The sequence below is a fragment of the Panthera tigris genome, chromosome D1 (assembly GCF_018350195.1).
Source record: "Panthera tigris isolate Pti1 chromosome D1, P.tigris_Pti1_mat1.1, whole genome shotgun sequence".
Classification (NCBI taxonomy): Eukaryota; Metazoa; Chordata; class Mammalia; order Carnivora; family Felidae; genus Panthera; species Panthera tigris.
The window spans coordinates 106,445,703-106,469,297 of NC_056669.1; the positions used below are offsets into that span (position 1 = coordinate 106,445,703).

General features: G+C 58.3%; 3 protein-coding genes across 3 annotated transcripts in view; 2 read left to right on the plus strand and 1 right to left on the minus strand.

The window, feature by feature from the left end:
* The first annotated feature begins 2,781 nt into the window (after positions 1–2,781).
* On the plus strand, positions 2,782–4,640 carry LOC102960097 (cytochrome c oxidase subunit 8A, mitochondrial). The gene is made up of 2 exons (XM_007091922.3): positions 2,782–2,979; positions 4,311–4,640. Exons 1-2 carry the CDS (start codon positions 2,866–2,868, stop codon positions 4,404–4,406), a joined length of 210 nt encoding a protein of 69 aa, XP_007091984.1. The 5' UTR covers positions 2,782–2,865; the 3' UTR covers positions 4,407–4,640.
* A 5,501-nt stretch (positions 4,641–10,141) lies between these two features.
* OTUB1 (OTU deubiquitinase, ubiquitin aldehyde binding 1) lies at positions 10,142–18,264 on the plus strand. The gene is made up of 7 exons (XM_042958618.1): positions 10,142–10,246; positions 11,940–12,001; positions 12,273–12,371; positions 16,255–16,373; positions 16,612–16,696; positions 16,834–17,028; positions 17,146–18,264. Exons 1-7 carry the CDS (start codon positions 10,189–10,191, stop codon positions 17,341–17,343), a joined length of 816 nt encoding a protein of 271 aa, XP_042814552.1. The 5' UTR covers positions 10,142–10,188; the 3' UTR covers positions 17,344–18,264.
* A 121-nt stretch (positions 18,265–18,385) lies between these two features.
* The window catches only part of MACROD1 (mono-ADP ribosylhydrolase 1), a 145,513-nt gene continuing 140,303 nt past the window's right edge, over positions 18,386–23,595 (minus strand). Inside the window, 6 exon segments of the mRNA XM_042958231.1 lie at positions 18,386–18,528; positions 18,819–18,900; positions 19,223–19,296; positions 19,512–19,542; positions 19,675–19,796; positions 20,226–20,342. Of these exon segments, the coding sequence (XP_042814165.1) occupies positions 18,491–18,528; positions 18,819–18,900; positions 19,223–19,296; positions 19,512–19,542; positions 19,675–19,796; positions 20,226–20,342 (464 nt within the window). The 3' untranslated portion in view covers positions 18,386–18,490.

A 23,595-nucleotide genomic window follows, 5' to 3' on the forward strand; every position in this document is an offset into this window, starting at 1 on the left:
AGCTCTAATCTGGGCATTATTATTTTGTTTATAGGACAAAGGCCTGACAAAGCCAGTAGGGTAGCAGGGAGGTCCCTGCCCCTTCTCCCAGTGGCAGACAGCCACTAGTGTCTAATGCCCCTAGGCTGTGACTCTTGGGATGGGAGTGGGAGGGGAAGTTTAGAAGCCTCTGTCCTGGGCTGTTTGCCAAGGCCAGGGCAGGGTGAGGGAGAAGGGCCGGGTAGCTGGGCGGGGGAACAGGGGGGTAGTCCCACATGACCAGCCAAGAGGGTCCTTGGCTTCACACAGGATAGAAATCAAACATAAGCCAGGGGTGCCTGGGTGGCTCAGCGGTTTAAGTGTCTGACTTCGGCCTAGGTCATGATCTCGCTGGTCCCAGGTTTGAATCCCGTGTCGGGCTCTGTGCTGACAGCTCAGAGCCTAGAGCCTGCTTTAGATTCTGTATCTCCCTCCCTCTCTCTTTTCGTCCCTCAGTCACACTCTGTCTCTTTCTCTCAAAAATAAATAAACATTTAAAAAACAAAAAAAAAAAAATCAAACACAAGCCAGAAAAACTGCGATCAGTTTACTGAATAGTGTAAGTGATAGAGACTAGCAGACGGAGTGTCTGGGAAACTTGGAAAGGAAAGGAGACTGAGTCTCGGTGTTGATGGGATTAGGGATTTATATTGGAAAGGGGTCTAGGGTGCATGTTCCTTCGGGAATCCAGGGGAGGGTCTGATGAAAGGCTAGTGTCAGATGAACAATAGATGCTGTTCCATAAATTATTGAAGATAAGAGTATTGATGCCAGTGTCAGCCAAGGTTTGCTTGAAGCTAATGTCCTGGAACATGTTTGGGATCTGGCTCCTAAGTGTTATCAGGTGTTTGGGACCTAGGACACAACTCAGAGGATGATTAAGTTGCTTGTCCCTTCAAGTGGGAACATTGCTTCTTTGGCTTATTCAGAAATGGGGTCTAGCAGAAAAACAGCTGAGACAGTCATTTATATATCTCTATATAATATACATATATTATATATGTATAATATATATAAATTCATATTCTATTTTATTTATACATGTTCTATGTGTGTGTGGTGTGCATATAGATATAGATATAGATATAGATATAGATATAGATATAGTAAACTCTACACCCAACGTGGGGCTTGAACTCACAACCATGAAATCAAGAGTCGCTTGCCCCACTGACCGAGCCAGCCAGGAGCCCCTGACAGAGCCATTCTAGAATGGAGTCCCTTGCAAAAAAAACAAAAATAAAGTAAAATGGAGTTCCTTCAGCTTCCTTACCTCATCCTGCCATCTCACCCTACCCCACCCCCCACCCTCTGCCACAGTCTTTGATGCTCCTGGCCACGATGACGTCCAAAATGGAACTTCTGGAAACTCCCTCTGTGGTAGCTTGTGTGACAGTTAAAAATGTGGGTTTTGGAGCAGATAGACCTGCCCTGGAATCCTGGCTAGGCCGCCTGGTAGCTGCATTACCTTGAGCAGATCTGCTCTCTAGGCTTATTTCCTCATTTGTGAAAAAAAAAAAAAAAAAAAAAAAAAAAAAAAAAAAAGACTTTGAAATGATAGCAAATCCCTCATGCCATCGTTGTGAAGATGGAATGAGATTGTTGGAGTTAAGGCCTGGCTCTGTGGCTGGCCCCTCACCCCACTTTCGCTTGAATACTGTTCAGTCTCCTGCAGTTCCTAAACGTTTTCTGAGTGATGTGTGCCAGGTTCTTTGGAGACAGTAGTGAACCAGACACATGCTCTGCCCTCAGGTGGCCCCCAATCTAGGGTTAGAGACTGACCCTGCGGGTAGTGCTAAACAGGGGCTGCTGGACACAAAGGTGGCACAGACTTCCTGATGCAGTGCTACCTTGTCACTTCCTGTCACATCATAGCACTTTTGATAGCTTCTCATTGTGTGCTTGTTTATTGTCCGTTTCTCCCCTCTGGAATGTCAGTTCTGTGATAAAGGAGTCCTTGTCCACCTTGTCTGGAACAGTAGGGGCCAATGACCATTTGTGGAATAAAGTAAACTGTGTCAGCAAGTGGAGGTCTGGAGGTCGGAGTTGGTGTCGTGAAAAAGGAAGGCTAGGTGAGAGTTGAAAAGTGTCCTAAGTAGAACATAAGATACAAAGAAGCAAAAGGCTTGGGAGTGGGGAGGATCAGAAAGCAAGAAGAAGGGTGTGAAGTAGAAATGAGGCTGGAGTTTGATATCCAGGAATTAGGATTTTGTCTAGTAAGCAGTCGGGAGCCACTGAAAGCTTTTTAAGTGGGTTACACGGATTGGTTAGATTTATGTTTAAAAAAGAAGGGAAGAAGGGTGGGAGCCAGGAAGGAAAGAAGAAAGGAAGGGAGGATGAAAGGCCAGCTGCCACTGCGTGGAGACTGAAATTGGAGAGGGCAATAGTAATGAGTCGAGTTCAATTACAAGGTTAGTGTCAGGCGTTCCGGCCAGAAACAATGGAAGCCTGGCGGAGAAGGATTCTGAATAGAGATTTTTTTTTTTTTTTAAAGAGTATGAATGAAGGGAGGAGTCAAGAATGCCGCCTCGTTTCTGGCTTATATGATTGGGTGGCTTTAGGTGTCACTCAAGAGGATAGGCCGCACTGGAGGTGGGGCATAACTGAAAGGAACGCCCCTCCATGCTCCGCCCATTGGCGGTAGGATGGCGTCGATTGGCTCTTTCGAGGAGCGCGCCAAAAACTGACGGGGGCAGGTGGGAGGTGTGTCCCTACGTCATTACCGGGAAGCTTCCGGGACGCCCTTTCCCGGCCTCCCCAGAGCCGGAACTTCCGGCCGCCGCCGCCATTTTGACTTCCCGACCTTGGGCTACTGTTGGCCACTGTCTGCAGTCATTCCTTGCGGTCATGTCTGTACTGACCCCGCTGCTGCTGAGGGGCCTGACAGGCCTAACCCGGCGGCTCCCGGTGCAGCGTGCTCAGATCCATTCCAAGCCTCCGCAGGAGCAGCTCGGGACCATGGTGAGGAGGGGGCCGGGAAAGGCACGGGAGGTGCCGCGAGCCAGACTGGGGGTCCCGCGGCGAGTTCGGGGATGGCCGGTCTGGTGTGCTGCCCCTCGGCGGCCCTGAGAGTGCCCTGCACCTCGCGGCCCGCAGCCTAGCAGGGAGCAGCAGTGGTTTGGGGGTGTCTGGAGGGCGCGAATGAGAGGGACAGTACCCGGGCGACAGTTGGGGCTCATTCAACGCCAAATCTCGCTCGATTCAGCATATTTCTGTCGCTTACGTGCGGTGCAGCCTCGAGCCCTTAGTCCTCTCTGAGCCTGTTTACTCATCGGCTCATGGGGGTTGCGTAACGACTGTCAGCGGCGATAATGGTTGTTACCACTGTTAATGATTAGGGAAGGTGGGTCTTTGTCATTTCCAGAAATGTGGGAGTTTAACCCTTAACGACTCTCACCTGTGTGGCGCTTTAATGCATTTGCCTCAGCGGCAGAACTCGGCCTCGAATGCGAGTCTTCAGAATCCAGGCTATTGGGCCCCAGTTAGGAGCAGAGCCTGAAGGGCAGCTGCGATTAAGGAAATAATAGTGATAATAGTTGCAGCTGGCATCTGCCGAGTGCCCACCGCCTGCCAGACACCGCCCAGACTGCTGAGCTGGTCCCGGTGACCCTGAGAAGAAATGACCATCATCTCGGTTTCGTGGTGGAGGGAACTGAAATTTAGGAGCACCGTATCCACTTGTCAAAAGTCAAACCTTCAGTGGCAAAGAAGGAATTTGAACTCAAGTCTGACTCCCAAGTTGTGCTGTGATCTTTACTGCAGTAGGGAATGTGGAGGTGGCTGTGCAAAAAGTCTTTTATCCCTGGCCTTTGAGGTTGAATAGCAGTCCTGGAAAGGAGAAGGGAAGAGAGATGTTTTTAAGATTTTAAGTAAGCTCTACACCCAGAGTGGGGCCCCAACTCGCAGTCCTGAGATCAAGGGCCGCGTGATCTACTGACTGAGCCAGCCTGGCACCCTGAGAAGAGGGGTTTTTAAAGGCAAAGAAGGAGAGGTGCATTTTTAGGGTTAGCAGCCTATGCATGGTTCCTGGATCCCAATAGATCAAACAGGTTTAACTCTTTGTTCCTGTCCGTTTGCTTTATCATCTCGTGGTGGATTTCTCTATGGATCCTAACACAGGCTGGCCCCACTCCCATATCTGACCCTTCACCTCAAGGCCTAGAGCGGGCCTTGGATCTGCTATGCCCCTCCTCTGAAGCCTGAATCCCGACTCCTTGAAAGGGGCTTTCTGCTGCCTGGTAAGCCTAGGGGAATTCTTACTCTGCGGGTTCCTTCTTTCTTGTGGTCTGTAGGAAGTCGCCATCGGGCTCACCTCCTGCTTCCTGTGTTTCCTCCTGCCGTCGGGCTGGGTCCTGTCACATCTGGAGAGCTACAAGAAGCGGGAGTGAAGGGGGCTGGCCTGTCCCTCACCCTGTGACCTGACCACCCCTGGCCTCTCCCGATTAGGTCTGCTGCATTCCTGGCCAGCCTTCCCTGGATCATGTCCTTCAATTACAGCGACCTCTTCTGCAATCATGACCTCTCGATTTCTCCGCGGTGACACCCTGGGACCACATATGTTAGCGTATAAGGCCCTGCTCGGTAGGGCCCTCCTTGTAACAATAAAGTGTATTTAAACCTTGCTTCAGAAACGCATCGTGTCTTCGGCCCGGGCTCCTGCCTCTGTACTTGAGCGGAGGATGGTGTTGGGCGGGGGTGTGGCGAAGACGGCCTGGCCAGCCGCATGTCCCTGCTGGCTGACTGTCCTGTGGTGGGTTATGCGTGCCCTGCTGTTCTTGCCGCCTGGAGGTGGAGGGAGCTTCCCCTGCGTGCTTTCCTGTGTTTCAGCGTTTTCTGGCTTCCTGGGAAAACAAATCCTGTCGTCCTTGGGCAACCTTTCCTTGCTCCTCCCGTCTGGCTCCCCGGTCGTGCCAGGCTCGGGGCTGCGCCGTGCATGGGTGTCCGTGTTCTGTCTTTCTCGCTGGGTCCAGCTCTGCAGCCGGAAGCCCTCACTGTGGGTGCAGCCTTCCCCTCGCTCCTCGGCTGTGGGCTCCCACTGTTTCTCAGGAGCTTCTTGGTTCTTCCCAGTCGGAAGGTGGGCGCTTTATCTCTTTCATGTCAGCCCCAGGGCAGTGGGACTAAAAGTCTTCTATCCGGAAATGCCTATGGACTGGCCGCCTTCCTTGTGCTGCCTGCCTCTTTCCCTGTCTCCTGCCTTTCTTGGCCTGGAGAATTTGCTGCTCCTCCAATCCCGGGGCCCTTCCTCAGGGATGCTTCCTGCGGGGGTGGGGGAGGGGTGCTGGGGGGGTACCTCCGCAGGTGGGATGATGCATTAAAGTGCTCCACACTGGCTAGCGTGGTAGGTCCATTTCCTGCCTGTGACTCCTTCCCTGAGGGGTACGGACTTCGTTGTCTGCCTCCTGCCAGGCTTTCCTGCCACACAAACTAGCCTTTATGTCTGGGCCTCAAGGGACGGGGCCGAGAGTGCCGGGAGGTTGTGCAGATTGGGCTGTTGGCCAGGGGAGGGGGAGAGCCCATGTAGGATCCGAAGGGCCAGGCTGGGTCGGCTGAGCAAGGGGCATCCACCAGTCACCTGCTGGTACCTCGAGAGCCCTTGTCTTTGGCAGGGAGGGACCTCTTGGCTGCATCCTCCCAAACAACAGGGTCGCTCCTGTCTTGCGCCTCACTCTGAGAGGCTCTGCTGTTCACACTTCCCAAGCAGAGGGCTCTGAGCTACTTGGCTCAGGTTTCCGGTGGGCACAGATCAGGCCTTGGAGCTGCCGTGAAGCAAGAACATGACCCCAGAAGACAATGGTCTGGAGTTTCGAAGATGACACCACTGCCCTGACAAGAGTTTTTATTGGGTGTCCCCCATTTTTGTGCCCCTGGAGCCTAGAGGGCCACAGTGGTCCCCTTGTCCCAGAAGGACAACTCCAGCCCAAAGGTGTGCATCTCCAGCCACTGCTCAAGTTGATGGGAAACCAGTGGTTATGGGCAAGTCCTTTAGGGCCCCCGAGTCTGAGAAGGCCCTTAGCAAGCCCATCAGCAGCTCTGGCTCTTGCTCTCCCCCAGCTTGCTGGGTCCCACGGCATACGTGGGGGTGGACGAGAGAGTGTAGGGTGCAATCATGCTTGAACCCCATCCTCCCCTTGGTCCCCGGTGTGGCCACTAGGTCTGAAATCTGGTCACCATCCAGTGTCCCTCTCCCATTCTTAACCAGACTGGGGCTCTGGGTCCATTCCCTCCAGAGACACAAGGCTTCTTGTACTTCCAAATAGTACTTTATGAGTCCCTGCTGTGGGTGCCTGTTGGACCCTGAGTCTGGAGGAGTAGGTGTGTTTGGCCCCGGGAGTGCACCCTGGGTCGGGAGAGGCTGCAGTCCCGATAGATGCTATAATGTCAAGAAAAGTACTGAGAGTCAGGAGGCCTGGGTTTGAGACCTGGCTTGGTCATTTATTACCTGACCTTGGTCAAGTCAGTTAGCCTCTCAGTCTCAGTTTTCATGATTGTAAAATGACGGTGACATGGAAGGCAGGAAAACGTCCCCTCAAAGAGGTCCAGGCCCTCGTGCCTGGACTTGGCAGGTGTGATGAAAGTGAAGCATGTTGAGATGGGAGATTCCCCGCTGTAATCACAGGTTTCCTTAGGGTGGACAGGAAAAGCAGGTGATGAGTATTTCAGAGATGCCACCTGAGAAGGACTTCCCCCACTGTTGCTGGCTTTGAAGATAGTGGGTCATGAATTAAGGAATGCCATGGCCTCTGGAAGCTGAGGACGGCCCCCGGTTTATAGCCAGCAAGAACACGAGGACCTTAATCCTACAGCTGCAAGGAGCTGAATCACCAACAACCGGCATGAATCGCAGCAGATTCTCAGAGCTTCCAGAAGGGAACACAGCCTGCAGATACCTTGCTTTTAGTCTGGTGAAACCCATACCAGACTTCTGACTCTAGAACTGTCAAACTCTACATTTGCGTTGTTTTAAGCCACTAGATTGGTGATTTGTTACGGCAGCAACAAGGAGACTAATGCATTGTCCTCCCTGTGCCATGAGGCTCACATGGGAGGGGCTGGCTCCAGTGGATCGGATCCTCAACAGACAGAAGTGAATTGGAATGTGAACCATTTACAGGAGGACAGTGCCCAAATGAGGAGGGTGGGGACTGTGGGTCTGGTGTGTGTGTGTGTGGGGGGGGGGGGGAGGCTCTCCGTTGGCCATCACCACCCCCTCTAATTGCTTTCTGCTCTAGGTGGCCTGGACTCTGCAGGCAAGTATCAACTGAGCTAGCAGCTTCCAACGTGTAACCCCTGCTCGGCTTCACCAGTCTGCCCTCTGCACCATCAGAGCCTCTCTAGACCATGATCGTGGAGTGGACTGTCTGTGGACCATCATGGGTTCCTGTGGCAACAGCTCTAGAGGTTCTCTTGGGGCCGGCACGCCCCAGCTCCTCCCATCTGGGCAGATGCCGGACTCCCAAGCCCGCCTTGGGAGGGATTACCGACCCCTCATCTGTGGTCCACCTTGAAGCCTTTCTCCTGGCCATGGCCTCCCTGGGGGACTGTGGCTGTCCTAGGACCTGTGCTGGGTCATTGTACGTGGCCTCCCCCACCGCCCCCAGAGGTGAGAGTGGGTTGTGGGCCTGGGAGCCACGGGGCCCCCTACAGCCTCCATGCTGTTCCGGAAACTCTCCCTCTGGGGCTGAGCTTTCAGTCCGGGTCCTGGTATGGAGTCTCTTCTCCCTCCACCTGACAGATTCCTTCACACATGGACGTGGGGTGTGCCGGCAGGACTAGGAGAAGGCGTCTGCCCTGTCAGTACAATGGAAAATAAAGTCCTCTGCCGTTTGTCACCTTTGTGACTGTATTTAACAGCAGTCTGAACCCAAGTGCGAACATGACGTGTCTCGATCCAAGACCCGGCAGTCAGGGCCAGCAGCACTGGACCATTTCCGGATTTGGTAAATTGGGAGATGGAGATAAACGCCTGGAGCTATGCTGGTGACTTCCTGGCAAACATGTAATTGGACTTCAGATGCTTAGGATAGAGAATCAGAGCCCATTTTAAAATGGTAAGAGTAATAGAAGAGATGGTGTGAGGGTAAGAAAACAGTTATTAACTGCCAAATAAATCAGCATGGAGAAGACTGGGCAAAAGTTGACCATCCTGGGCTAGGTTAAGAGCCAAAGCCTCCGTCTGGCTGTTTCCTTCCAATTTTTTTTTTTTTCTAAAGATTTTATTTTTAAGTAATCTCTACACAAAACGTGGGGCTCAAACCCACAACCCCAGGATCAAGAGTCTCACATTCCACCGACTGAGCCACCCAGGCGCCCCTGTACATTGGTTTTTCAAGCCCACATCCCCCAGGAGGGAGGTATTTACTTGGTGTTAGCAGCCTGGCTGTGGCCCAGCACAGGCTCACCACTGGGATTCCTTCTCACTCTTCAGAGGAGAGGAGAGGATTTACCAAATCCGGTGTTCCCTGTCCTGACCATTAGTCCGGAACCCAGCTCCCCGTGTCCCTTTATGCCTCATCGACTCCCTGGCCAAAATAAGAGGGCACAGAGTTGAAGTTGTCTTATAGCAGTTTTCAAGATTTTGAAAAGCCAGATAGAAATCATGTCATCAACGGTCTTAGCTCTCCATTTAAGAATACTGCTTCTAACTGAAGATCTGACTGCCAGTGAAGAGATTTCAATGTTAACACTGAGAAAAGGAATGAACATTTTGGCAAGCGTGGGTCCAAACAGGGTGGACCCTTTGCTTTCCTGAGCTTAGAAGCAACGCCACGGTGACAAGGCCACCGTGGGCTGTGTGGTGAGCCCAGGCACCAAGGGCACCTACCCCAGGACAGGAGGTAGCTCATGAAATGAAGAAGGCCCTCGACAGTGAAAAGTTGGCAAACTGAGCCACACGCTGTAACTTCCCTCAACAACAGCATCTTGAATATCCAAAGCCTTGCCGCTTAATTTTTTTTAAGTAATTCTCTATCCCAAAATGGGGTGCAAACTCACCACCCCAAAATCAAGAAGTCACGTGCTCTACTGATGGAACCAGCCTGGCACCCCAGCCTTGCCACTTTTTAAGCTTTTTATTTTTGGACAATTCACAGGCAATTTTAATAGGCTACACAGATCCCATGTACCTTTTACATTGGTAAATCTTGCAAAATGATAGTACAGCATAAACCAGGGGTTCACATACAGTCAAGATATAGGACATTCCAGGGGTGCCTGGCTGTCTCAGTCCGTGGAGCAAACGACTCTTTAATCTCGGGGTTGTGAATTTCAGCCCCACGTTGTAGAGAGATTACTTACAAATAAAATCTTAAGGGGTGCCTCCTGGGTGGTTCAGTTGGTTAAGCATCTGGCCCTCTGTTTCCGCTCAGGTCATGATCTCACGGTTGGTGGGATCAAGTCCCGCAACAGACTCTGGGCTGACAGCAGAGCCTGCTTGGGATTCTCTCTCTTCCTCTCTGTCCCTCCCCTCCTTGCGCGAGCTCTCTCTCAAAATACATAAACTTAAAAAAAAAAAAAAAAAAAAAGAGAACATCTCCATTTCCACAAGGATCTCACATCCAATTCCCTCCGCTCCCCCTCCCTCAGCCCCTGGCAACTACTAATCTGTTTTCCATTTTTACCAACTTTAAAAAAAAAAAAAAAAAAAAAAAAGACTGCTTTTCTCATAACCAGAAAGGCACAGAGTCTAAAGTTAGGTCCCAAGACTTTGGCCTTGACCCAAAGGGACATGTACTCCCTGCCGGAACGGGACACCAAAGTCAGAAGCGAGGCTCAGTGGAACCGAGCGGTGATGTGCTGGGGCTCGGATGTTAGCACGATTGCGTCTCCTCGGCCAGGTTCTCCTCACTGCAATCGCTGCCAAGAATTCTGGAGTGATTTTAACTTCATCTTCCCACTTATCTCAGTAACACCATCCGCTCTTCAAACTCCAGTGAAAAGAAATCCGAATTGGCTCCGGGAAGCCTCTTACCACCGGAACTTTGGGAATAGGGAAGATGGTGGTGGGTGGGCGGGGCGGCCGCCACACCTGACAGCGAGCCTCGCAGGTGACTCCGCCGGAGGGGATCCCGTCGCTAGGGGCGTTGCCAAGGAGGGGCCACGAGGAGGGGCTCTCTTCCGGGAGGAGGGCAACTGCTAACCCGGAAGCGGTCGACAGTGCGGCGCTGTTTAAAGATGGCGGCGGAGGAACCTCAGCAGCAGAAGCAGGAGCCGCTGGGCAGCGACTCCGAAGGTACTGAGCAAGGGAAGGCCGTCCGGCCCGGGCTAGCACGGGCGATGCCAGGTCGCCGGTTCCCGCAGAGGCTGGGGGCGGGGCCGCCGGAGGCCGGGGGCGAAACGCACGGACTGCCCCTTCTTCCGCCGCCGCCACCTCCCCTCCCCCTCACAATGGAAAGAGCCGCCGCCGCGACCCCCGGACAGCCGGGCGAGCTGGCCGGCGAGCGAGCGAGCGGGGCGGGCCCAGGCCCGCGGCTCTTTCCCATCGCGCGCACCCGGGGCGGGGCCTGGGCCGTCCCGCCCCGCCCCCAGCCCCTCCACGCCGGCCGCGGGGCTCCCGGGTCCCCATCCCTCCTGTCCCAGTCCCTGCAGTCAGGCCGGGGCCTAGGCCGGAGCCTGCCCCCCGCCCCCCCCCCCCCCCGCCGCCTTTTCCAGAGCAGTCTGCGCCCGGGAGGGCGTCGAGTTACGCCGGGCCGCGGAGCACAAAGGACTGGGCGGGCCGCTCGGGATGCTGCGGGCGGTCAGGGGTTGCGAGCGGCCGCGGTGTGTGCCCCTGAGGCCTGCAGCCTTCGTTTCTGGTAGAGCCCCCTCTTCTGGCCTTGCAGCCCCTTTCCGCCTGCCTAGGCATTGTTTTCCTACACCTCTGGAGTTGGACCTTTCAAAACCGGTGCCACCCTCTTTCCACCCATGGTTAGGCCCTGGGGACTGAGTGGGTCACTTGGGGGTGGGTGGGACAGCCCTGTCCCGATGTAGGGGATTAGTCCGGGCCCAGCTGAGGATCAGGGATGCTCTGGCTCAAAAGGATTGGCCTGAAAAGTCATTCAGCACACACACCTTCTAACCAGACACTTGAGAGACTGAATGCTGGGAGATGCAGGCCCCCAGAAGATACTTGTTCGGGATCACATAAGTTAAGAAACAGCCAGGACCAGATTTCAGGTCTCCTGGCTCCTGGCCAGTGGCTGAGGAGGGTGGGGTCCACAAGTGGATCTGCCAATTCACTGATGAACACTTAACAGTTCGCCTCCAAGGTCCCACCTCCTTCTCTTAACATTTCAATAGAGGGGAGAAAGGTAGTGGTATTAGCCCCCTTTTATAGTTGAGGAAAGGCCTCTACCGGAAGGTAGCCGAGGAGAGGTATTATGATCAAGAGCTCAGACTTCAGAATTAGACATACCTGGGTTTGAGCCCAGGTCTTTGCTAGTTGTGACCTTGGGCAGATCATTTCACCTGTCTGCATTATTATTATTATTTTTTTATCTGTAAAACGGGCATTAAGAATACCCAGCACAGCAGAAGGAGGAAGGGTGTGACTGAGTAAAATGCAGGCTTATGGGAAGCTCTCATCCAGCCCAGAACCCTGCCTCCTCATCTCACTTCCCCAAGAGACCCTGCCTGGCCCCAGAGCATTCTCAGGCAGCTGGGAATCGACGTTAGAAGGCGGGGGGGAAGGGGATGTCAGAGCTGGATGAACACGCCTGGGAGCGGAGCGCACCTCAGCCCCTCCTTTTTAAAGATGAGAAAAGTAGGGGCTGGGAGGGGAAAGGACTTTGCCAAGATCACACAGTTGGTAGAGCAGGGTGTAAGTAAAATGCACACTTCCAGATTCCATGCCTGCTCTCCCTGGGCCGCTCTTGTCATTGGCCCAGCTGCCTGGAGTGGAGATAGCTGGGGCCCACTGTAATCCTTGGCTTTCTTCCTTCTTCCAGGTGTTAACTGTCTTGCTTATGATGAAGCCATCATGGCTCAGCAGGACCGAATTCAGCAAGAGGTGAGGGGCTGTGGCCAGTGGCCCCGTTGTGGGGAAGCATAGGCTGGGCCTGAGGCCTGTTGTTTATCTCTGCTTTGGAAGCCTCCTCCTCTCCAAGCTGTGCTGGGTACCGGATGTCTTTACTGGGGGGTGAGGGGGGCCGTGGCAGGGGCGAGAGGACATTGTGCCACCGGGTAATCGCTCCAGCACCCCTCATTTAGGTGTTCTGGCTGTTAGGTGTGGGTCACTCCATCCCCCTGCCAGAGCATGACGGATTTCCTCCCCCCTGCAGATTGCAGTGCAGAACCCTCTGGTCTCGGAGCGTCTGGAGCTTTCGGTCTTATACAAGGAGTATGCTGAGGATGACAACATCTATCAACAGAAGATCAAGGTGGGAGCCTGGCTGAGGGGGCAGGAAAAACCCCGGGGGCCTGCTTCAAACCTGCTCCTTGCTGGCCTGGCCTCAGAGAGGGTAGCGTGTTGGGGGAGGGGAGCTGTCTGGCTGCTGGTTCTCAAGTGTGCAGGCTCTGGAATCCTAAGACCTTGATTCATATCCTGACTCTGCCATACAGCAGCTGTATCCTCGGCAGGTCCTTTAGCGTCTCTGAGCTGTGGGGTCCCTTTCTGTGAAGTCAGGATGGTTGTGAGATTGGGGAGATGATGCCTGTGGGGGCTGGTGCAGACTGAGTAGGGGCTGAGGTCTCCTGCAGCTCCCTGTGGGGCTGAGGGGCGGGGTTAGATGGGAGAGGCGGGGTTATGGCAGGGGTGGGTCCTGCAGCCCCTGGGACCTTTGTGGAGAGGCAGGTGGCGGCAGTGGGGGAAGAGACCTATGGGCCCGAGCTAGACCCAGCCGCATCACTTACAACCCGAGGTCAGACCCTTAACCGCTTGCTCTCTCTGTGAGTCAGGACAGTGGGTATGTGTAAATGAGTGTCCGGTAGGCAGAGCCTGAGGGCTTAGTAAAGCCTTCCTTGCCTCCCACGATCGGAGATGCTTAGAACCTTCCACCTGAAAGGAGGGGCCTTGGGGTTATCCATATCAGTGGCCAGGGTAGATGGTAAACCCCGGACATAACAGTTCTGCATCAGCCCACGGCAGGCAGCGGAAGCCCCTGGGGCAAATAGGAGTGTCCATGCCTGTCACTCCGTTGTTTCTGGATCTGTTTTTCCAAGACAAGCTGGAAATAATGCTTTTGATGTAAATCTCCTGACTTCTAAGAGTAGGCAGCTAATTCAGATTTAAAATGTGTGGGCCAAACAGCACCCCTGCAGGCCAGATCCAGCCGTGTGTGGCCTGTGGTCTACTCTGACTCCTTGCCCAGAGTGTGTGTGATGTACCTATGAGGACTCTGGAGGGATGAAGGTCCTGGTTTTGGGGCCTGACAGACCTGGGTTCAAGTTCCGGCTTCATTTCTGGCTGTGTGGTCTTGGGCAATGCACGGAATTTCTTGGAGCCTCTGTTATTGTTCCTATTGAGTCATTCAGCAAACGTTCGAGTGGCCGCTGCGTGCTGTCTTTGCGGGATCTCTGCCTTAGTGCCCCTGTGCTGTGTGTGAGCCCGCCTCCCCCGGGGAGGATCCTAAGCCTAGACAGCAGAGCCCCAGCAGACTTGAGTGACTTGGCTCCTTTTTGGATTGGGCCCCCATGAGGATTTAGGATAGCGGACATTGGCCCTCAGTGGAGGGCCTGGCACAGGGCAGGTGCTCAGAATGATTCTAGTAGCTTTTCCAATAGCTGCCATGATTTGGCCTCTGTGTGCATCGTGTGCTGTGATTTACCGTCTCTGAGCACATGCTGTGGGCCCGGCACTGTTTTAGGTACCGGCGGTAGAGTAATGACTGCACCCCACAAGTTCCTGCGCTCATGAAGCTTACGTGTCCTTGTGGGAAGACACAGTAAGGCAGAGGTAACTCGGGTGTATGCGTCAGAGGCCATCAGTGCTCTGGAGAAAGGTAAAGCAGGAAGAGGAGAAGAGGGAGTTGGAGGGCAGGTGGTGCAGGCCTTGCTGAGAAGGGGGTGTTGGAGTGACAGACTGGAAGCGGCCGGGGAACAGGCTTTGGGCTCCTGGGCGGAGTGGGGCAGGCTGGGGCAGGGGGCAGTGTGGCTGGAGCAGAGCTGGGGAGCAGGTGGGGGCTGGGAGACCGGGGCGTGTGGCCAGGGAGAGGAGGAGTATTAGCAGGTTTCTCTGGTTACTCCGGCTCCGGCTGCTGGAGCCGGAGACCTGGGAGGAGGCTCTTGCAATAAAGGCGCCAGGAGGAGGGGAGTGCCTGAGAGAAGCAGTGAGAAGCCCAGGAGGCTCAGCAGATTGAGGAGCAAACCTTTGGATCTGCGTCGGATTGGACTGGGGGGAGCAGTGTGGTCAGTGGTCAGGATGCGCCCTTGGGCTGAACGAGGAGACGAGGCGGTTTGATTTTGGAGTCAAATGGGAGTTGAGGACAGAGACGGGGCAAGTGAAGAGTTCCATTTGGGGCACCTGACTGGCTCAGTGGGTAAAGCACTTGACTCCTGATCTAGAGGTTGTAAGTTCAAGCCCCACACTGGGTGTAGAGATTACTTACAAACAAACATTTTAAAACCAGTCAGTCACTCCCAAGACCAGTAGTGGCAAGAGACCGTGAGTATAGTTCACGAGCGGAAGCGGTCCCGGGCCCGAGTGGGGTTGTGCCGTTCCCGTGGCAGGTACCGTGTACAGGTGTGTGGCGTGCCCCTCTCGTGGCACATGGTGTCTTGAGGAAGGGTGCCGTGTGGTCTGGTGGTGGCCCTGACCTTCACAGGGTGAGGGGAGGAGGAGGACACGGCGAGGCTGGAGCATACGAGCCGCGTGAAGTGTGGAGGAGGGGGCCCGGAGGTGGTGTCGCGGGGTGGAGGGTGTCCCACGGTGGGTGACGTTCCCCCCCCCCCGCCTTGTGGTGAATGCTGCTGAGGGGCCAGTCTGGGGAGGAGTGGGCTTGGCCCTCGGACTTAGGAAAGGCACGTGTGACCTTGACTAAAGGCTGCTTGGGTAGAGTTAGTAGCAGAAAAGCGGACGCGGTGAGCGCAGACAACTTCCGGAGCAGCTTCGCTCTCAAGGAGAATGGAGAGGTTGGGTGGGAGCCGGGAAGGAGTTCATGTGAAGCAGACGAGTTTTGTTCTTTAAGCAAGAACTAGCCTTGTGGTGTTTGTATGCCGCCGAGTCTGACCAGGAGGGAGAGGAAAACTGATGGATGCAGGAGGAGGGGGAGGCTTCCTGGAATGCTGGCCTTGAGCCCGAGGGCTCTGATGTGGCCCAGAGGGGCGGCCTCGTAGCAGCCCCAGACCCTCCGGGGAATCAGGAGAGAAGGCTGCGGGCGGGTGTGTTGGTTGGTGCTAAGGGCTTCTGGGTGAAAGTCCTCAGAAAGGAAGCAAGGTCATTGGAAAGGTGGGCAGGGGGTAGTGGGTGGAGGAGAACGGAGAAGGCCTGAACTAGGCCGGGGCCTGCTTGCTGGCAGTGCCGATGGGCCACCCATGTGGGGAGGTTTTGCAGACAGGAAATCCCACCACGTTTGGGGAGGAAACCGGAGATGGAACAGGGCAGGGTAGCGTTTAGAAGGAGACCAGGCCTTGGGGCGCCCGGGTGGCTCAGTCGGTTAAGCATCCATCTTCGGCTCAGGTCGTGGTCTCACGGTTCATGAGTTCGAGCCCCACGTGGGGCTCTGTGCTGACAGCTCAGAGCCTGGAGCCTGCTTCAGATTCTGTGTCTCCCTTTCTCTCTGCCCCTCCCCGACTCACACTCTGTCTCTGTCTTTCTCTCTCAAAAACAAACATTAAAAAAAGGGAGACGAGGGCCGCTGGTTCCCGCGGGAGTGCTTGGTGTGGAGCCCAGCGCTGCACCCCCATCCTAATTTGTTGGCCCTGGATTCTTGGCGTGGTTTGAAAGACTATCCTCTGAAAAGCTGTGTTGGACGAGGACTGATTGATATGCCCGTTTTTCTGCACAGACAGCCCTGCAAGCCCAGCAGTGTGGCATACCTGGTGGCTGGGGACAACTTGGGTGACCCGTGCAGACAGTGTGCCCATAAGGGCACAGTTTCCCGAGGCCTTGGGGGTTCCAGTCAGCGGGTCTCTAGGTGACTGGCAAAGCTGGGTCAGCAGCCGAGGATGGCAGGTGGTTCCTTGGAGCTTAGTCATCCCCGCTGTGGGGTGACCTCTGTTGGGGGCGGGCAGGGGCGGGGGGGTGGTTCTCTGGTCCACTCTGGTTCCGGCCTGATGTTGATGGGCATGGGGTTGGGCGGGGGGGTGGCGGCTGCCTCTTTCCAGGACCTCCACAAAAAGTACTCGTACATCCGCAAGACCAGGCCTGATGGAAACTGCTTCTACCGAGCTTTTGGATTCTCCCACTTGGAGGCGCTGCTGGATGACAGCAAGGAATTGCAACGGTAAGGACGCTGGCCACTCGGGCGCCGCGGGAGGCGGGCGATGGCTCCAGGAAGGGCCCCCGGGGCTCCCGCCCGCTCTCGGTGAGCGGGAGGTGCCCAGATAGTGGCTGGGCTCTTGCTTTGGTCTTCTGAGCTGGGGGTGGGGGTGGGGGGCGGCGTCGGCCGGTTCCCCCGGTTCTGCGCCGGCCTCTGCTGGCCGAGGAGCCCATGCTGGCCTCCCTTTCCCTCCCACCCATAGGTTTAAGGCCGTATCTGCCAAGAGCAAAGAGGACCTGGTGTCCCAGGGCTTCACCGAGTTCACAATTGAGGATTTCCACAACACGGTGAGCCCAGCCGCCCCCGTCGCCCCCGTCGCCCCCGTCGCCCTCTCGGCCGGGGTGGAGGTCGGGCGGCCTGGCCGCGGCGGGGTTGACCCATCTCCTCCTCCTTCGTTGTGCCCTCTGTGCCCTGTGGGTGGCAGTTCATGGACCTGATCGAGCAGGTGGAGAAGCAGACCTCAGTAGCCGACCTGCTGGCCTCCTTCAATGACCAGAGTACCTCGGACTACCTGGTGGTGTACCTGCGGCTGCTCACGTCAGGCTACCTGCAGCGCGAGAGCAAGTTCTTCGAGCACTTCATCGAGGGTGGGCGGACCGTCAAGGAGTTCTGTCAGCAGGTGCCGTCCCTCCCCTTTCTCTCTTATCTCAGGGTGGGGGCACCGGGGCCGGGGGTGGGCGTGTGTGTATGCAAGGGCGACGTGAGAGCCGGGCCCGGCCCCCTCCCTGTGCCGCAGGAGGTGGAGCCCATGTGCAAAGAGAGTGACCACATTCACATCATCGCGCTGGCCCAGGCCCTCAGCGTCTCCATCCAGGTGGAATACATGGACCGCGGCGAGGGCGGCACCACCAACCCGCACATCTTTCCCGAGGGCTCCGAGCCCAAGGTCTACCTTCTCTATCGGCCTGGACACTACGACATCCTCTACAAATAGGGCTGGCCCTGGCCTGCCACTGCCCTGCCTGCCCTCCCCTCTGCCAGGCGCTAGACATGTACAGAGGTTTTTTGTGGTTGTAAATGGTCATACTTCACTCCCCTCCTCCCCCTGTCACACGACCTTCCACATTTTATTAAAGGGGATGCTGGTGGTGAGTCGCGTGTGTGCGTGTCCCTGCTCTGCTGCTGCCCGCCTGGCTGCTATGTGTCTGGCTGCCCCCTCCTCCCCCCCCGCCAGGTGGGTTCTTCTCGACCTTCCACCTGTCCGTGTCCAAGCCTCCCCACCAGGAGCAGTTTTGAGGGGGCTAGGCCTCTGGGGGACCCCTCCTGGTTACTGGGGTTCCGCTTCCTTCCCTTCTGGCACCCACCCCCCTTCCCTCCTTAGCTGGCCTGGGGGCTTCCATGAGAATCTTGGAAGTTCCCTGGGGACTTGCCCAGGGACCGAGGATCACCCAGGCTTCGAGCTGCTCCCTTGTAGGCTCTGACCTGACTGTACCTTTCTGTGCCGGTCAGGGCCCCAGACCTGAGCTGCCCGCCCTCCCCTCAGGGGTCTGCATGGTCCAGTCCTGGGTGGAGAGGGCTGACGTGATGGGGCCTGGCTCAGGGCAGGTGGAGGAGCTGGGGCACCCCAGTGTACCCCCAGGTGGTGCCAACCTGGTGGGGGAAGGGTAGCCTTCGAGTCTGCGTGTGGTCCACGGTCCCGAGGTCTAGGCAGGGCTTGCCAGGCCACCGTTCCTCCCCCGCCCCTCCCCCTGCCTGTGCCTGCTTTGCACCCCCTCTGCTTGGGCCACGGTGTCTCTGCATTGCCTTCCTTTCTGCCTTCACCTCTCTTCTTCCCTCACCCCAGCACACATGGGGTCTTGGCCCCCAGGCTGTGAGCTCCTTGGGGGCAGGCCCTCAATAAATGTGAAGTGCTGCTGCCCACCTCTGCGGTCCGGCCCGTGCCTCCACCCGCCCGCCCTCGCCAGCCCTGTTAAGCCAGAAGCACTTGTCCACACCTCTGGGCCGTCTCCTTCCCCAGCCAGCACTCAGACAGTAGGAGCTGTGACAAGGGTGGTCTTTATTAGGAGGCTCCTCAGGCACCGGGGGCTGAGGGGAAGAAGGGGGGGGGGGTCCCGGGCCCGGCTGCAGGCTTCGGAGACCTCTTAGAGCTGGGAGCGAGGTCCGGTAGGCCCAGGCGAGTCTGTGGGCAGAGCAGAGCAGTTAGAGGGAGTGTAGGCTGTGGGCCTCCCCTTGTGGCTTTCCTGCGTGGGGGTGAGCAGGGGCAGGGAGTGGGGGGGGGGCGGCGAGCCCTGGTGTTAGTGGGCAGGTTAGTGGGCAGCACACGGCAGGCCAGACCCTGCTTACCAGTCCTGGGCAGGGTGGGCGGCAGGTGCCGTCAGGCTGGAAGGCAGAGGACAGTGAGAGCCTGCTCTTGAGGGGGAGGGGCAGGGGCAGGGGTGAGGGCTGACCCAGGTGCCAAGGGGTACGCACCCACAGGGAAGTAGTGGGGAAGCCGTTGCATGTAGATGCTTTCGTCCTTCTCCAGGAACACACAGATGATCAGCCGGTCCACCTGTGCCGGGACCTGCTCAGCCCGGGGTGGGGGTGGCCGGCACCCACACCCCGGCTCCCCTGTGTTATCACTGCCCCCACCTCTACAGGTTTCCACCTGCTTTTTTCGTGGGGGGGGGACGGGGCACCGACCCTGAGTTTGGAGCTCAGGTTGCACCCTTCAGGGAAGGGGTTCATGGTGTGCACTCCACCACCCTTGCTGGATGGGCAGGAGAGCAAAGTGGTCTCGAGGGAAGGGGCGGGGACGCAGAGAGGGCTGGTGCGGTCCTGCCACCCCTTCCCCCCCCCCCCATCTTGTCCCTTCGACTGGGCCCAGGACTCACCTTGTCCTTGTGTTGCTCCAGCCACTCGCGCAGCGCGGCCAACACTATTTCCGCCGCCGCCTCACTGGGGTAGCCTGGGGACCCGGCGGGGCGGGAGTGAGTCTGGGCTCTGGCCCGCCCCCTCCACGCCCCGGGACCCGCCCGACTCCACCTACCCGGCTCCGCCCCGCCCCTTTCACGCCCTCCCAGGCCCCTCCTCGCGTCTGGGCCCACCCACTTCCAGGTCCCGCTCCGCCCCCTTCTAGACCAAGCCCCCCCCCCCCTCCCCCGCCCGTCGCGCTCCACTCACCAAACACGCCGGTGGAGATGCAGGGAAATGCCTGGGGCGGGGGGAGGGGGGGAGGTGAGAGGGAATTGGGGACAGTGTCACTCTCCAACCACCGCCTCCGAGGGGCCTTCTAACTCCCGGTCTAGGCCGCCCCCGTCCCCCTCCCTGCCCCCGCCCCTCTCACCGCGGAGCGGAGCCGATGCTCCAGCAGCAGGTCGAGGCTGCTCAGGTAGCAGCTGCGGAGCTCGGCAGCCTGGCTGGCGCTGGGCTCTCCGTGGGCGATGGGTCCCACCGTGTGGATGACATCTGCGGGAGGCGACGGGGTCAGACTGGCCGGGGTCTCCAAGCGGCCATCGGCTTTCTCCCCCTGCCCGCCTTGGAGAGGACAGGAAACAGGCCCTCTCCCCAAGTTCTGAGAGTCCCCAGGGGAGGACCCTGCCCACGCGGGTGCAGAAGTGTGCCCTCAAATGCGCTCGACAGAGACGGGCAGGCCCGCGCTGGGCCCCCTTCGCACAGCTGCATGGACCCGGCTGAGCCGCGGGGCGGAGCGAAGTCACTGCCTCCTCAGCTCCTCTCACCCCCTCCCGCCACCTGCTTCCCGGTGCGTGCGAGGAGGGGCCGGGTCCCGGCACTTAAGGTTAGGCAGCGACCCCTGAGGAGGCCTCCAGCAATTGTGTGGGGGCTGCTCCCTTAAGCCCCCAATTACACGAGGTGCCCTGTGGGGTCGGGACTCACACTTGGCCGGCAGCCGATAGCCGCCGGTGATCTTGGCCTTGCCGGTCTCACAGTTCTGCAGGGTCCGGCACTCGTCGGTGAGGAGGGGTCCAGCGGCCCGGTGAATGCAGCCGTCCACTGCAGGGCAGAGGGGAGTGAGCCGTGGGGCGCCCCGCGTCACGCCTCAGCCCGTTTTACAGAAGAGAAAGCGGAGGCCCACGCACAGAATCCTCCCAACCCCCTCGGCTGGGCCAGGACTCACCGGGCACCGCGCGCGCCTTCTCCCGCCGCCTCCGGCTGCTCGCTAACGCCCGCCGCCCCTACTTGCTCCGAGGCGCGGAGGCGGGTCGCAGCGGGTCCCGGCGGGAAGCGGCGCGGGGCGGCCGGCAGGGGGCGCGCCCGGCCCGCCCTGCAGGTTCCCGGCCGTGCGGCAGGGGCGCGGGCGGGGCCGGGGCCTCCCCGGGCCGGAGTGGCTGGGGAAGGCGGGGTCCGCGGCGGCGGGAACCGCCACCCTAGCCCGGCCAAAGGGAAGGTCGCCCGGCTTTGGCCCGGAGGCGCCGCGGGCCCCGCGACCGGTGGCCGCCTCGGCCCGAGGAGCCCGCGAGCGCCGACTGGCACCGCGCACCGGATCCCCAGGCGAGGCCCCTCCCGGCCGCGGCAAACTCTGGGACCCACTTTACAGATGATGAAACCGGGGTCACCTAGTTAACAAGTGGCAGCTGCGGTCCGGGCCTCGAGCCTGGGTCTTCCAGCCCCCTCCTCGCCCTCTTTGCGGAGAGGTGGACGGCGGATCCGGGCGCGCGCCCCTGCTCGTTAGCGAGCCGCCTCGTTAGCGCATCCGGCTTAATTGCGGCGGGCCCGGGCTTGTTTATCTGAGCGCGGCTCTGGGACCTCGGGCAGCGACCCTGGGGACGCGGGCCCAGATAAACAACTCGGGCACCGCGGGAGGAGCGTCTCCTCCGCCCCTTCGGCCGGACCTCACCCCGGTGTCACAGCCTCAGTGGCCTCAGTGGCCCCGGTGGGAAAGGCGGAGCTCGGCTGTCGTCCCCTGGGCCAGCGGGGCACACCGGCAAGTCTTTTCCCCTGAGCGGCCACTGCCTCATCTGGACGATAGCGACGGTGACCCCTCTTCAGGGGAGGGGTTTGCATCCTGGCCAGGAGAACGTGACCCACCTCTGGCAGCTCCCTAGCTCGCAGGGCACCCCAGGCCTGTGCCAGGAGCTCCTTGGCACCGGCTGCCGGGGCTCACAAGGCCCAGCAGCAGGAAAGAGGCCTCATTTCTCCATTTTGCAGATGCGCACACCGAGGCCCTTCCTCCCTCATCCCATCCACCCCACCCCCAAAGTCTTGGCAGAGGTCCAGGGACACCAGCTGGACCACCCCCCTCTTTCTTCTCTTTTGTGCCCTGTGGGGCCCAATTAAACCTAATTTTGTGACTTCACTCAGAGCTGGCACCAGGCGATTTCCCAGAGCACCCGGGTGGGGGGGTGGGGGGGAATGGGGCAGAGGAGTCGGGAGCCCTGGGAGGACCTCTCCCGCAAGGAGGGGTAAGGGCAACGGTGGCCCAGGGGAGGGCGGAGCGGGGGACCCAAGGCGGGGCCCCTGAGTTCCCTGTCCAGGCGGCGCTCAGGGGCCGCGCAGCCTGGAGGGTCACACCGCGTCCGCGTGCAGTGTGTCCGTTCTGGGTGAGATGCCAGCTGACCACCCAGCAGCGTGTACGAGAGCAGGGGCTGTGGAGCCGGGCGGCCCGGGGTTCCAGGCCCAGCTCTGACAGTCACAGATATGTGTGGCCTGGAGCCTATCACTTAGCTTCTCTGGACCCCAACTGCCCCACCTGTAAAATGGGCTCCACCTCCTAGGGCTCTTGGAAGGATTAAGCGAGTTAATTTCCATAAGGTGCTGAAGCCAGGGCCTGGCATGGGTGAAGGTGGCATGGGTGTTGGCTCTCGTTAGGACAGTGGGATAGTATGAGAACGTGCTCCCTGTGGGGACACAGGGGAGGCGGCTGTCCAGGTGGGTGTCAGGGTGTTCGGGGCCTACGGGGGTAAGCACGGGAATGGGTCTGGACCGGCTCTCCTGGGGGCCTCCCGCCCTGCCCTAACGGTGCCACTTGGCTCCTGGCTGCCTGCCGTCCTCCCTGCAGGCGACCTTGGCCTGCTGCGGAGGCTGTGCCCAAGTGCAGAAACACAGTAAGATCTGTGTTTCGGGGACTTAATGTTTCCTGCAGAGGTGGACAGGCCTGCAGTCAGACCTATGGGGCTGACCTGGGGGCATGAGGGGGAGGGGGCACTCGGGGCTGGCAGAAGCCTCGGGCTGGGCCAGGTGACTGCCATGCAAGTGCCTAGGGGATCAGTTTCCCCAGGGCAGAGATGAGGGGCAGGCCCTGGGCCTCACCCCTGCCCCATCCTCTCCCCAACAAGCCAGAGCACCGACGGCTGCAGGAGGCAGCTTCCTGGGGTCTCATCGGAGGGAGGTGTCCCTCCTCCCGCCCTCCACCTGAGCCTGGGGCTGCCTGGCGGGAGGGTGGTGACCCCAATTCATACCAGTGGACCCTCGATCCCCTCTCTGGGACCTTTGGCCACATGCAAACAAATCTCAAGCCTCCAACTCAACCCCTGTTCCAAGTCAGCAGAAGACCTGGGGTCCCTCCTGGGAAGACTGACCCATGGCGGGGCGGGGAGGTGCTTCCTTCCAGGTCTCTCTGCCAGGTCCGGAACCAAGCCTTCCCCACAAGACTGTCCTAAGGGCTGCTCTGCCTTCTCCCTCAGTCCCTGTGCCCCGCCCGCCCCCCCTCTCCTTCTGGCTCCTGAGTTGCAGCCTCTTCTGGAACACCTGCTGGGACCTGAGCCTGAGCAGTGCACACACACCCCTCTTTGCTGGTCCTTACAGCCACCCTAGGAGGTCCCACTATTTTTCCTCCCTTATAGAAGGAGAAATTGAGGCACAGAGAGGATGAGACTTGCCCAGGGTCACACAGCTGGACTGCTCTGCTTCCTCTAGGACCATAAAAGCCTTGTCTCTCTCTCTCTCTCTTCCCTTCCAAGCCTTCCCTATCACCCTGGCTGGCCCCCTCCCCTTCCCTCCTCATCCAAACTCCAAACTCGAGGTCTGGACTCCCCTCTTCACTGCAGCAGGGCTCCTGTTCCCCCCCCAAAAGAGGGACTTCGGGGACCCTGGTTGCTGAGTGACCTGGGGTCCCTCATCTCGCATGACTGTTCAGCCACCCCCATGCAGCTGACCACCAGCTACCTCTGTCTGGCAAGGCTGCCCTGGAGACCCTCCCCGCCGTCCACCTGCCTCTCTGACCTCTTCCGTCTCCTGCCTGGGCTCCTCAGATGCTGCCGTCACCTGGGGGCCCTGTCTGTCCTCCGTCTGCCGCAGCCCTGTCCTT